General features: G+C 41.8%; 1 protein-coding gene across 3 annotated transcripts; it reads left to right on the top strand.

Moving 5' to 3' along the window:
- Positions 1 to 64: 64 nt before the first annotated feature.
- Positions 65 to 12011, top strand: LOC134037678 (dual specificity tyrosine-phosphorylation-regulated kinase 4-like). 3 transcript variants are annotated; one of them, XM_062483131.1, is made up of 14 exons: positions 65 to 145; positions 250 to 319; positions 7656 to 7739; positions 8500 to 8640; positions 9084 to 9362; positions 9506 to 9642; positions 9837 to 9977; positions 10162 to 10300; positions 10560 to 10641; positions 10775 to 10947; positions 11054 to 11114; positions 11255 to 11384; positions 11499 to 11674; positions 11767 to 12011. In XM_062483131.1, the coding sequence occupies exons 1-14, from the start codon at positions 114 to 116 to the stop codon at positions 11997 to 11999; spliced, it is 1878 nt and encodes a 625-aa protein (XP_062339115.1). In that variant the 5' UTR covers positions 65 to 113; the 3' UTR covers positions 12000 to 12011. The 3 variants fall into 3 exon arrangements, with proteins under 3 accessions (XP_062339115.1, XP_062339114.1, XP_062339116.1); XM_062483130.1 differs by having other exon boundaries at positions 66 to 145; positions 9081 to 9362; XM_062483132.1 differs by lacking the exons at positions 65 to 145; positions 250 to 319 and adding an exon at positions 3099 to 3297 and having other exon boundaries at positions 9081 to 9362.
- Positions 12012 to 12980: the final 969 nt, after the last annotated feature.

Genomic DNA, 12980 nt, shown 5'->3' with positions numbered 1-12980 from the left:
ATTATGCCGCTATTATGACAGAATTATGATAGCATAATGAGAGCGCAAAATTTCAGGCCGCCAACCAAAAATAGCCTACATTTTCCGATTCGCTCGTGATTGCAAATGCAATCATGAGCACAACTAATCCATCCTCTGGACGAAAGTGAGTAACAAGTTGTAGGCTAAATGACTAGGCTATACAAAAGCATTGACTATATACATTGATGAACTAACTTCAGAATATTGTGTAACTTTTAAACAATTAAGGAAAGAGCTTAGAAAGAAGTTCGAGAAACTTATCAAAGACAGGAACCTCGCACTCCCACAGCTGAAAAGGGTAGGCTAAATTGCAGATTAAAACCAAATCCTAATAATAGAGATTAAGCCATGTGGAAGATGATTGATACAGTAATATTCCATGCCACTGAAGTTACCAACTGGGTTGATCTAGCTGCACAGAAAACCATTATTACAGGCAAATCTTGTTTCATGTGGAAAACCGTATATGCTGTGGCTGGGATCTGTGATAAGAATATCTTGGAAAAAACACTTTCAACATCAAATCAAAGAAGAATGAGGGGAACATGCTGTTCTTTTGAGTGCCACATGCTGCTTAGTAATCAGGAGTCTGAAGCCAGAAATATACCTATTTTGTAGTGTTTGAACTCTTGAAAACATCTTTTTGATAAAAATGTTTTGCCTGAAAAATGACTTAGCCCACTGTCACAATGACCATGTTGCACAATGTAGCAACATCAACAACCGTTACGTAAGATGAGCCCAAAGCCCCCAAAAAACATTCCTTCCAAAGATAATTCTAACAAAACAGAAGTAATTCTCGAGAACACCGTATGTGTATACATGTGGCCACTTTATTACACTTATGGAAAGAGTGGCATGTGTATGTATGGAGAGTGGGTTGGGGAATTTACTGTTGCCACAGTAAATTCCGTGTTTGTATAACATACATGGCAAATAAACCAAATTCTGATTCTGATGACATAACCTGGTCTTGCCTTACCTGGCTGACAGTGGCAGGGTAGCCAGACTGATCCCCAGCATGGTGGACAGCAGCCAGGGGAACAGCAGCTCTGGTGGGCGTGCTGACAGACGTCTCAGTGGGACAGACAATGCAAACAGGTTGCTTACACCATGTTCAGGGTTTAAAACGAGTGTTAAGCCAAAGACATGTGCTCTACAACATGTTAATCGGTTCTCTGAGCAGTAGTTTCCGTGATAGTATCTGTGTTGGATGGTCATAGGTACTCAGTGGATTGGTGCAGGCTTTTTAAGTCAGTGTTTAAAGACTTGTGTTTAAAAAGTTGTTAAGTGGTGTTGTAGTCATGTAACAACATTACGTATCAGTAATTTATCAGATTCATGCAATACTGTTCAAAGTTTAGTTTCATAGTTTGTACAACAAAGCTTTCAGCTTTTTATCTGAAAGGTACATTAGGTGATAGTATGTCATTTTACTCCCCATTCCTCAAGTCCTATGCCAGCATCTTTCTCAGAGGTGTCTGAGAGACAGATGTGTCACCACCTACCATTGAGTGCGAGAGGATAGAATTCACTCTGACCAGTCAAGTTGTACTACTTATGACCCCAGCCAGACTGTGCTTCATGACTAGCCAACTAGCCCAGTTCACTTTAGACACTGCTGTCTGTAGGTGGGTAGCGGATAATCAGCTACAGTATGGCTTTGGGTTAAGCCTCCTACACAGGCCTCGGTAGATGGCTCCCAGCCTGTCCTGAGCAATGAAGACGAGAACGAGGTAAGACACCAGGAAGACGACGACTTAGTCTACTTCTGCTGTCTGAGTTTATTTGGCATTCTGTGGAAGATTCAGGTTGGCAGGTCTGCAGTACTGCTGCAGCATGTAAATTGCATTTAATATCCCCTGCTAATGAACAATATTAGGAGGATTTAGGGTGCTTAAATACTTTAATCCTAGGGTTTATGTAGAACCCCCACTTAGGCTATGTTTTGAATCCCACACTTCTATTTGCTAGTAATGGGGGATATGAACATTGCACAATAGCCCTAGAGGATCTCTGTCTTTAAGGATTATATGTTTATTGGGTCATGCTACATTGGTGTTGGTTTTCCTTTTCAAGCCACTACTGGTTTGTTATTGGATTTGTTATGAGCTGTTCTGCCGGGTTGTCCTCCTGGTCAGAATGCCTGTCCTCCTGCTCATGTAAACACATCTATGGAAGATTGGAAGGGATTATATCTTTAAAGCCTGCAGAATGTTTTTGTGGCCATCATATAGCCTCATCTCAGACATCTCTCCCTGATTGGTTATGGTTTCTAACACTTCCATGTTGACATAGGTTTCTGAAAAAATATCCTCTCCTTGCATGGGGGTGTACTGCATTATTATGTAAGTGAATATGCTTTTTACTCCACAATTTCAAAGAATCACATTACATTCTGATTTACTTAAGAGTGTGTTTTTCGTGTGTGTGTGTGTGTGTGTGAGAGAGAGAGTGTGTGTGAGAGAGAGAGAGAGAGAGAGAGAGAGAGAGAGAGAGAGAGAGAGAGAGAGAGAGAGAGAGAGAGACTGTTAGTCAAATATTTATTTCTAAATATATTTTTGCTTCAAGGTAACTTGCTGGGGGGTAATAGTAAAGTAGGCTAATTATTAGCTTGGCTGTGTGATGCTGCATTCGGCACTGCGGCGCGTGGGTCACTGACTCAGTCAACATGACACAATGAGCGCAATAAAGGTGCTCAGTTTAACCCTTTTCCAAAGATGGAAACTTTGTGACACCAAGCCCCAAAATGCAATTTATAGGAACGTTTAGGCAAAGGGTGGATTCGTTGTTTTGCGACGGCTAACAAGACCTAATGTATGACTCTGGGTTAACTGCTGTACTGTTGTAGCTATATGAAAAGCACACTGTGATTCATGCTTGGGTTGAATGTTTTGCACCGTCGTAACGCCGGTGAGTTGACCAACACTTTATATCGGGAGCCCAAGCTGTCGGTGTGGATAAGCTGTCAGTTTTAACAGGTGTCTTTTCCTCAACGATGAACGTCAATACCAACAGCTTGTATCCCTATCCTCTTTAATCTTCGGCTGACAGCCGTTTTCCTCAATGCATGTCCGCACTTTACTTCATTGCTCACAGGCATTAGTCCACTGCATCAATTGGCCAACGTCTAAGAATCGGAACTGTCTTTTTTAACGCCAGATGTTTTAATGGAATTTCCAGTGCATCCTTGTTTATGAAAGAAAATAAAAAAAAACTTTTCCTATTGGATAACCCTGTTGGAGGAAAACAATGTTTCCCGAAATTAATATAAAGGTGAGAAAATGAATATATAGGCATAAATGTTGCGTAGTGCACTGAGGATATAGCGATAATATAATTTATTTGCAAAATTTAGCATGGTTGTCAGTGAAACTGTATCTTGAGCTTTCTGCAAACCTTGATTTTAGTAAAGTGTGATAATTTAAAGTGCTTAATAATGCAAACGGAGAATTAATTCTTTTTGCTCTCAAATGAATTGTTGGACAACTTGAACGGGGATTTTAAAGTGGGTTAATTCATTGAATTTAGATAGAAACTGGGATATTGCAGTTGGAATAAGCCTTCAAGAGGAAGTTGCGGTTAATATTGTGGGTGTTTTTGTCTTCTGTCAAAATAAATAAAATGCACTTCCGTTACGCTTTGAGGGAGAGTGATTATTTACTAGGGATGGGCGGATCGAGTATCGATATTTTCGATACTGGCATTGTATCAAAAGGATCGATTATCAATTTGAAATATCGATCCTACCTGGGATTTCTTTTAAACAAGTGATTTTAGAATATTTTTATAATAGTAGTATGCCGTATACTATAGAAATGTACTTAAATAAGAAAGTCAATGGGAACTATGTTTTCTTCCGCTGTACAGCGGAAGAAAACATAGTTGTCTGTGCTTATCATGAGTACATCAGCGGCAGCGCGCCGCGCTATCTCACTTTCACTCAGTGAAAGCACACTCAGCGCAGATTCGAGTGCATTACTGCGGTCATGACTGAAAGAAAAAGAAGCATAATCTGGAGTTCTTTCACTCCAGTTAACAACGATGAAGCTTCATGTGACATTTGTCAAAAAACTATACACCATTGTGGCAATACCACAAACATGACAAAGCATCTAAAAGTTAAACACCCTAAAGAGCATGACGAAGTACAGTTGACGCGAGCAGAGGAGGCAACACAGACAGTAATGTCTATTGCAGTTTATTTAATATTAATAACAATGGCTTTCAGAATGCATTATAAAAAAATGAAAGAAAGTAAAAAATCATAGAAGTATCGGTATCGATATCGACGATACTGGTCTTGAAAGTACTTGGTATCAGATCGAAAAGAAAATTATTGGTATCGCCCATCCCTATTATTTACTGCTGATTGTGCTTTTTCCGGTGTTGTATCACCCGATGCATGACTCTGGATTGGCACCCCCTCGCGGGAGCGCGCGCGAATCAAAGAGTGAAGGATTTCGTCTTGATATCAAACCAAATGAAGGGTAGACAGAAGTCTCACATTATACTTTCTTTGTTATAGAATTCAAGAGAAGAATTTCGGTTATCTGTGTAAATATCAGATGCTATTTTCAACACAAAATCCATAAAATTCCTCATTCAAACCATATAGTAACGAATGCGAACCAACATTCTAGCTCCAGGACATCGCATTCTGAGGAAATATACCCCAGTATGATTACCAACGGAAATGTATTTTGTGTAGCAGTGTACTAATGTATAGGTTCAAAGGCATGCGATTTTAATGCAGTTAGCCTGCGCGTAGGGTGGGTTACTCAGACAGGTCGAAAACAACAGCCTTCTGATCCAGAATAGGTTATTAGCTGTCTTGAAAAGGGACCAAAGATTCACATGCCTATAGCTAACAAAAGACAAGTACTACAAACGATGTATCAACTATGTATCAACATCAAAAGAAATGTTCTAACCATCAAATCCCTTTTTAAGACAGGAAGTATTACTCTTATTGTTTAAGTCAATGAAATACATGAAAGAATAAAACATAATAATCCCACACTTACCATTGACTATTCTGATTTCAGACCTGTCCACCCTATACATACACATGTATTGGTATTAAATTTATGCTATTAAATGTACATAATGCTGGAGTAGAAGGGAAGAAACGTATGCAAGGGGAGAGCATTTCATGGCAGGCCTTGTTTTCCATTTGATGTAAGTGCAATGCACTCCCTGCTAACACTGACTAGGAAAGTGTTACATGCCTGAAACTTACTGTGGTTACTCATACTAATGCCCTCAGTGTACAGTAAGAATCATTTGATGCTGGGATATACAGAACAGACAATAGAGGGGGGTGCATTTCACGACAGGCTTGTTGTATTCCTTCTTGCCATGAAATGCACCCCCTGCTAACTCTGACTAGGAAAGTGTTACATGCCTGAAACTTACTGTGGTTACTCATACTAGTGCCCTCAGTGTACAGTAAAAATCATTTGATGCTGGGATATACAGAACAGACAATAGAAGGGGATGCATTTGACGACAGGCTTGTTGTATTCCTTCTTGCCATGAAATGAACCCCTTGCTAACTCTGACTAGGAAAGTGTTAAATGCCTGAAACATACTGTGGTTACTCATACTAGTGCCCTCAGTGTACAGTAAGAATCATTTGATGCTGGGATATACGGAACAGACGATAGAGGGGGGTGCATTTCAGGACAGGCTTGTTGTATTCCTTCTTGCCATGAAATGCACCCCCTGCTAACTTTGACTAGGAAAATGTCACATGCCTGAAACTTACTGTGGTTACCCATACTAGTGCCCTCAGTGTACAGTACGAATCATTTGATGCTGGGATATACAGAACAGACAGTAGAGGGGGTGCATTTCATGGCAGGCCTAATGTATCCCCTGCTAACCCTGACTAGGAAAGTGTCACGTGCCTGAAACTTACTGTGGTTACTCATACTAGTGCCCTCAGTGTACAGTAAGAATCATTTGATGCTGGGATATACAGAACAGACAATAGAGGGGGGTGCATTTCACGACAGGCTTGTTGTATTCCTTCTTGCCATGAAAAGAACCCCTGCTAACTCTGACTAGGAAAGTGTCACATGCCTGAAACTTACTGTGGTTACTCATACTAGTGCCCTCAGTGTACAGTAAGAATGATTTGATGCTCGGATATACAGAACAGACAGTAGAGGGGGTGCATTTCATGGCAGGCTTAATGCACCCCCTGCTAACCCTGACTAGGAAAGTGTTACATGCCTGAAACTTACTGTGCTTACTCATGCTAGTGCCCTCAGTGTACAGTAAGAATCATTTGATGCTGGGATATACAGAACTGGCAATAGAGGGGGGTGCATTTCACGACAGGCTTAATGCACCCCCTGCTAACCCTGACTAGGAAAGTGTCAAATGCCTGAAACTTACTGTGGTCACTCATACTAGTTCCCTCAGTGTACAGTAAGGATCATTTGATGCTGGGCTATACAGAACAGACAATAGAGGGGGGTGCATTTCAGGACAGGCTTGTTATATTCCTTCTTGCCATGAAATGTACCCCTGCTAACTCTGACTAGGAAAGTGTCACATGCCTCAAACTTACTGTGGTTACTCACACTAGTGCCCTCAGTGTACAGTAAGAATCATTTGATGCTGGGATATACAGAACAGACAATAGAGGGGGGTGCATTTCACAACAGGCTTAATGCACCACCTGCTAACTCTGACTAGGAAAGTGTTACATGCCTGAAACTTACTGTGGTTACTCATACTAGTGCCCTCAGTGTACAGTAAAAATCATTTGATGCTGGGATATACAGAACAGACAATAGAAGGGGATGCATTTGACGACAGGCTTGTTGTATTCCTTCTTGCCATGAAATGAACCCCTTGCTAACTCTGACTAGGAAAGTGTTAAATGCCTGAAACATACTGTGGTTACTCATACTAGTGCCCTCAGTGTACAGTAAGAATCATTTGATGCTGGGATATACAGAACAGACAATAGAGGGGGGTGCATTTCACGACAGTCTTGTTGTATTCCTTCTTGCCATGAAATGCAACCCCTGTAACTTATATTAATAATATATTTCAAGTATATTTCTTTTGTGTATGGGAAGTTGACTGCTTACTTATTTCGCATAGTTTTGTGTAGCCTATGCATTTCAATAGATTGATTTTCCACTTTGTTCACTCAATTTATGCCAAGCATTTTGTATTTATTCGCATTCAACGGGTGAGAGTTAGATCAAGATCATTAGTCCAATGCGCCTATCAGCGCATTGGACTAATGGTCAAAGTAACCTCCAATAACGATTTTTGAAAATCCCCAGTTTTGTGTGTTGTGCTGTTGGTTAAGTTGATCAGTGGTGTTTTGGATTTCTGTGCTTTGCTAATTGTACCATTCTTAAGGTGTTCTGCTTGTAAATTCTCCGTAGCCTCCCTGCCGCATTGGCATGAATATGCAGAATATCCTTGCTCAGAAAATCTTGTTCTAAAAATAAATCTGATTTTAAGTAGGGCATTAGCCTCCCAAGATTCTTTATACCGGAGGTATGTAGATTTGTGCAAGTGTCTGTGTTCCCAGAAGACAGGGTACATGCATTTTTAATCATATGCACAAGTTATAAAACATTTCTTGCTTCCAATTCTTACAGGCAGGGAGGCCTGATGCCTACCCCCAGCAACACAAGATCCAGGCCGAAGGCACTCGTCTTGGATCCAACCGCCCCTACAAGCAGGTACACTTATCCCCCGTTCCAGGCAGGAGAGAACCACCCCCAGTGCATGAGGACTCCATGGTCCTCTTCACGCACTTTTGTTTGGGAGTGTGGGGGAACTCTATGACTGTATTATGATCTGGCAACAAGGGGGAGTTCGATGACTGTTGTGTGCGCTGTTACTCTGACGCAGCTCCGCAGCCCACAACATGAGCAAAAGGTAGGGTCTATGAGCTAACAATAACCTGTGACTAACATGCTTCATAATCTCATGTGGGCACGTACAACACAGTTTCAAAATGTAAAAGGGTTTTCACAGTAATGAACTACCATTATCATCCTGCTAGCATGCCGGGTGCAAAAACTTGTATTTTTACGTTTTAAATGTTTAGAACAGCACTGCTGAGGATTTGCTTGCCAGATCCAGATAAGGAGGAGCAGCCTGCAACAGTGTAGGAACTGATTAGGGAAAAGAGAGAGAGTGAGAGTTTGTCCCAGATAAAGCCCTCCAGCTGGGTCTCCAGTGAAGGCTTCTTTCGAGAGCAGACCTCAAGGCTTTTGTCTCTGGTTCTCTCTTACCCAGATGAGTAACTCTACTCTCTCTGGGGGGCCTCGGGCGACTGCTTCTTCGTTACTGATCAGTCCAAAAAAACAAAAACAAACCACTCTCTACCTGGTCTTTGTTTTCTCCTTTTTTTAAATGCACAATGCAGGGGTCTCCAAACCTTGGATCTAATTTTGAACACCTAACTGAATGAGTTACTCTCATCCCTTGCTGCAGAATTTTGGCACTGGCCCAGGTACTCTGCCCCGCCTGGAGACCAGACCTGTGGCTGTGAACAATGCCAAGACCCAGCACCAGTCAGAGATCATCCTGCCCCAGATCACCTGCTTGGGCATGCAGAGCCAGGGTAGTTTCCACGTCAGTCCTGTACTTACTGTAAATCTGCTTGCTGTATCTGCTGTACTGTGACTGTGTATTATTTGTATGTTGCTTTGGATAAAATAATGTGCTGAATGTCAAATGCTGCAGGGGTTCATAACATGCGTAATGGAAGAACACACCACCTAGTGCTGGCTTCTTGCATGTGAAATTTCATCGGCTCTCACTCTGTATTGTTTTATGGGAGGTCAGATGGCTGAGTGGTTAGGGAATCGGGCTATTAATCAGAAGGTTGCTGGTTCGATTCCCTGCCGTGCTAAATGATGTTGTGTCCTTGGGCAAGGCACTTCACCCTACTTGCCTCGGGGGAATGTCCCCGAGTACTTACTGTAAGTCGCTCTGGATAAGAGCGTCTGCTAAATGACTAAATGTAATGTAAATGTTTTACAATTGTTTGATCTTCTGGGTTTTATGGTCAGCAGGAAGATAGAGTACGGAGCTCCACACTGGAAAGCCAGGGGGAGCCCCTCAATAACAAGATCAAGGCCCAGGATGAGTGGTCTTGTGAAGGACACCTGCTGCCCATGTCCCCTACTGAGGTCCTGAGGTTTTTCAGGGACAGCCTCACAGAGTTTGAGCAGGAGGAGATCATGGACTATAGTGAAATCTGGTACTTGGGGCTGGAGGCAGAGAAGATTGAGGGATCCCATGGGCTCCCTCACAACTCTGGTTATGATGACGAACAGGGAGGCTACGTGACGGTAATCACACCTCCGAAACATTCAGAGAATTTAAACAGCATTTGAAATATTAATATTCTTAGTTAATGTATTTATTTCATGCACGGTTCTCGAAGTACACAGCTTTTAACAAAGTAAAGCAATGACCAGTTTTTATTTTGCAGGTTGCTCACAATCACATAGCATATCGCTTTGAGGTGTTGGAGGTAATTGGCAAAGGATCCTTTGGGCAGGTCCTTAAGTGCCTGGATCACAAGAACAAAGAGCATGTGGCCATCAAGGTTATCCGAAACAAAAAAAGGTAACCCAACCCAGCTAGTAGTGCACTTTTATAAATCAAATAATCACCAGCTATACCTTAGCTATAGTATACCATGCTAACTATAGCATAAATAGAACAGGTATAAATCTTATAATACTGTATGTATTATACATTTTTAGCTGTCATTTTTGTGTGATGGTCCTCATGTTGCCATGGTGCTGTGCTGGTTGCAGGTTCCACCATCAGGCCATGGTAGAACTGAAGATCCTGGAGGCTCTACGAAGGAAGGACAAGGACAACTGCCATAACGTCATCCACATGAAGGAATACTTCTACTTCCGCAATCACCTTTGCATCTCCTTTGAGCTCCTGGGGTAAGACAAAAATGTCTCTCAATATATACTGTATGTAGGGCACAGGACTAAAGGTCAAGGAAGGGAATATGTGATAGATATATAATGATTATTCTAATATCTGTATATGTGTTTGTTATATGCGTTTATCTGTTTGTTTCATCAGATTCATCATGTTCAATGTTAAATCTCTCTGTCTGTGCAGAGTGAACCTGTATGAGCTGATCAAGAAGAACAACTTCCAAGGCTTTAGCCAGGCCCTGGTGCGACGCTTTGCCTACTCTTTACTTAAGTGCCTGCAAATGCTACACAAGGAAAAGATCATTCACTGTGACCTTAAACCGGTAGGGACTCCTAGCAGTACAATATAATATAAGTTAACTACTTACTGAAATGCTTTTGAATAAAAGGTAGTACCACCAGAGGATAATAACTGACTACTTCACTTGCTTAGAGAGGATGGGTAAAAGTGATTGTAGAAACAGTCCAACAATTACAATTTTGAAGGGGTGATCCTATTTATCAGGAATTCATGTTTATCTTACTGTATATTAGGTAACAAGTCCAGTGGAATGAGTTCCTACTTTGGTGTTTATATTTCAGGAAAACATTCTCCTATCCAACAAAGGTCAAGGGAACATCAAAGTGATTGACTTTGGTTCCAGCTGCTATGAGCAGCAGAGAGGTAGGTGTCTTTGGGAGCTGCTCTATCATTGGTCGACCTCATCAAGTGACAGGATCTCATTGCTTTGTCTATTGGCTCCCAGTGGTCTTACTATGCATGCACCTTGTCTTGTCCTCCTGCCCCTCCTCAACAGTATACACCTACATCCAGAGTCGCTTCTACCGATCCCCAGAGGTGATCCTGGGCCACCCCTACAGCATGGCCATCGACATGTGGAGCTTGGGTTGCATCCTAGTGGAGCTGTACACTGGCTTCCCTCTCTTTCCTGGAGAGAGTGAGGTGGAGCAGATCGCCTGCATGCTGGAGGTAGCTGTTCACGATTGGCATGTTATTGCTACTAACAATTCACTATCAGCATGATATTCCTGCTAATTAATTTATCATAATCATGATGACCTCTGTGTGGTTTCAGGTGCTTGGAATGCCTCCACATGGTTTCCTACAGACCGCAACCAGGAAGAGGCTGTTTTTCGGTGAGCACCTAAATCAACTGCCAACGTAACATTCATATCTGTTACTCAAAGAAATCATTAAATGTTTGTGCCTTGTGATCACTTCAAATTTGTTCTTCATTAGAGTTGTTTATTAACTCGTGGGTATGTTCTTTGTGCAGACTCAAAGAACAACCCCAGGAACGTCATCAACAGTAAGGGTAGAAAGAGACGCCCCAACTCCAAGGATCTGGCCTTTGTGATGAAGACTAAGGATCCTTTATTACTGGACTTCATCCAGCGCTGCCTCGCGTAAGTGTACCTCACACAAGAACAACAAATGTGCACTGCAACTATAATTTCTTGTCCACCCTCATGTGTGCATCAGGCTTTTTCGACTTACGCTCTCTCTGCTCCGCCTGTAAGGTGGGACCCTATGAAGCGCATTACACCAGAGGAGGCCATGCAGCACGAGTGGATCCAGGACACTCTGCTTTACAAGACCCGGCCAATGACCCGGCCCACCAGGAAGCCCCACGAGGGTCAGAGCAGCATGGTCAATGTGGAGCACAGCTCCCAAAGACCAGCCACCAACAGGACAGGTAAGCACTCCAGGCCATGTCATACCATACCTTCATTTGGCTTGACATGACTTGACTAAACCTCTCTGAACTTTTCTCAAACTCTGATACAGTTGAGAAAACATTTGTTGATGGCATCGATAGGATGAAGAGAGAAAACTCAGGGAAGCTTGAATCCTCTGAGCGCCTGCGTCCAATCGGGGCTTCTGCTGAGCAACAGGTGGGCGAGGGCATAACCAGGAACGTCAGGGAGAGGACCATCCACATTGCCATCAGGCCCCCTACAGGGACCACTGAAGAGTCAAACAGTCCAGCCCTGTCCCAGGGCTTGCCCTCCATCACTTGAGCACCCAGGCAGAGGGAAGGGGGGGGCTCCAAGTGGGGGGGGGGGCATCTTTCAGGGGTTGCATTACGTTTTTGTGTCATCAGAAAGCACTAAATTGTAACACAATGAGCAAGGGCTGGGGTATTGCCTGTTTCATTGATGATTACGTTCATTAAAATGAGATGTATTTAGTTTACTTTCCATTACACCAAAGTACTGAAGGAAAATGATAGAAAGTGGGAAAGCAGAGCAAGCTCCCCTTGTTGGGTCTGTGGACACATATTTGTTTATCTAATGACCATAGACATGTTGGTAATTTACTATATATTAACCCTATGTATAATTACACTTTAAAACATACAATTTGTCCCCAAGTGGTTGAACAGTTCTCCTCAGGTGGTGTTCACTGTTGTTTCATGGAGAAGACTGACATGCAGTGGCAGGTTTAGATTTTAAGTTTAAATCTGATACAAAGTAAAGAACATTATTGTCTACAAAACGGGAATATCTGCTGGCTCTCCAAAGCTGTAGTTATTTGTCGGTGCCTTTTAACATAGAAAATATTGCGCTAAACTTCTCAGCATCTGGGATGTTTGATAGAAAGCCCTGTTTTTCTCAGAAAAGTAACTTTGGCAATTTTGTTCAAATAAAACATGGGCCAACAAAGAAATTGTTATGATAAGATAAGATATGGTGCTTTACTTGTGAACAGAAATTATGTGGATATACTTCTTGTTAGCATGTAAAAAATTTACATTTTCTAAAATGTAAGAGGAAGTCCATTTTAAGTGACCTGCTGTGAATATATGTAATATATAAATGTCAAGTGTGTCTGTATTGGTTAGTTTTTGTTTTTCAAAGATGCACTTTTTCTACAGTTAAAAGTGACATGTTTAAAGTTGAAAGTGTTTAAACAACACAAAAAGTATCTTTCTTTTATTTGGAGCTCAGGGATATTGTTACAATATTTTATATTATTATTTATAAAATAAAACCTGTTTT

The sequence above is a fragment of the Osmerus eperlanus genome, chromosome 17 (genome assembly GCF_963692335.1).
Source record: "Osmerus eperlanus chromosome 17, fOsmEpe2.1, whole genome shotgun sequence".
Lineage (NCBI taxonomy): Eukaryota > Metazoa > Chordata > Actinopteri > Osmeriformes > Osmeridae > Osmerus > Osmerus eperlanus.
The sequence above is the reverse complement of the archived record's forward strand: the minus strand, read 5'-3'. Positions and strand labels throughout refer to the sequence as shown.

Bases quoted from the DNA above. Each gene is read 5' to 3' on its own strand.
- LOC134037678 (XM_062483130.1), top strand. From the start codon at position 114: ATGAGCACAACTAATCCATCCTCTGGACGAAA. The intron at 320-7,655 runs GTAGGCTAAATT...CAATTCTTACAG, and splicing joins CACTCCCACAGCTGAAAAGG to GCAGGGAGGCCTGATGCCTA. The intron at 11,115-11,254 runs GTGAGCACCTAA...TTCTTTGTGCAG, and splicing joins CAGGAAGAGGCTGTTTTTCG to ACTCAAAGAACAACCCCAGG.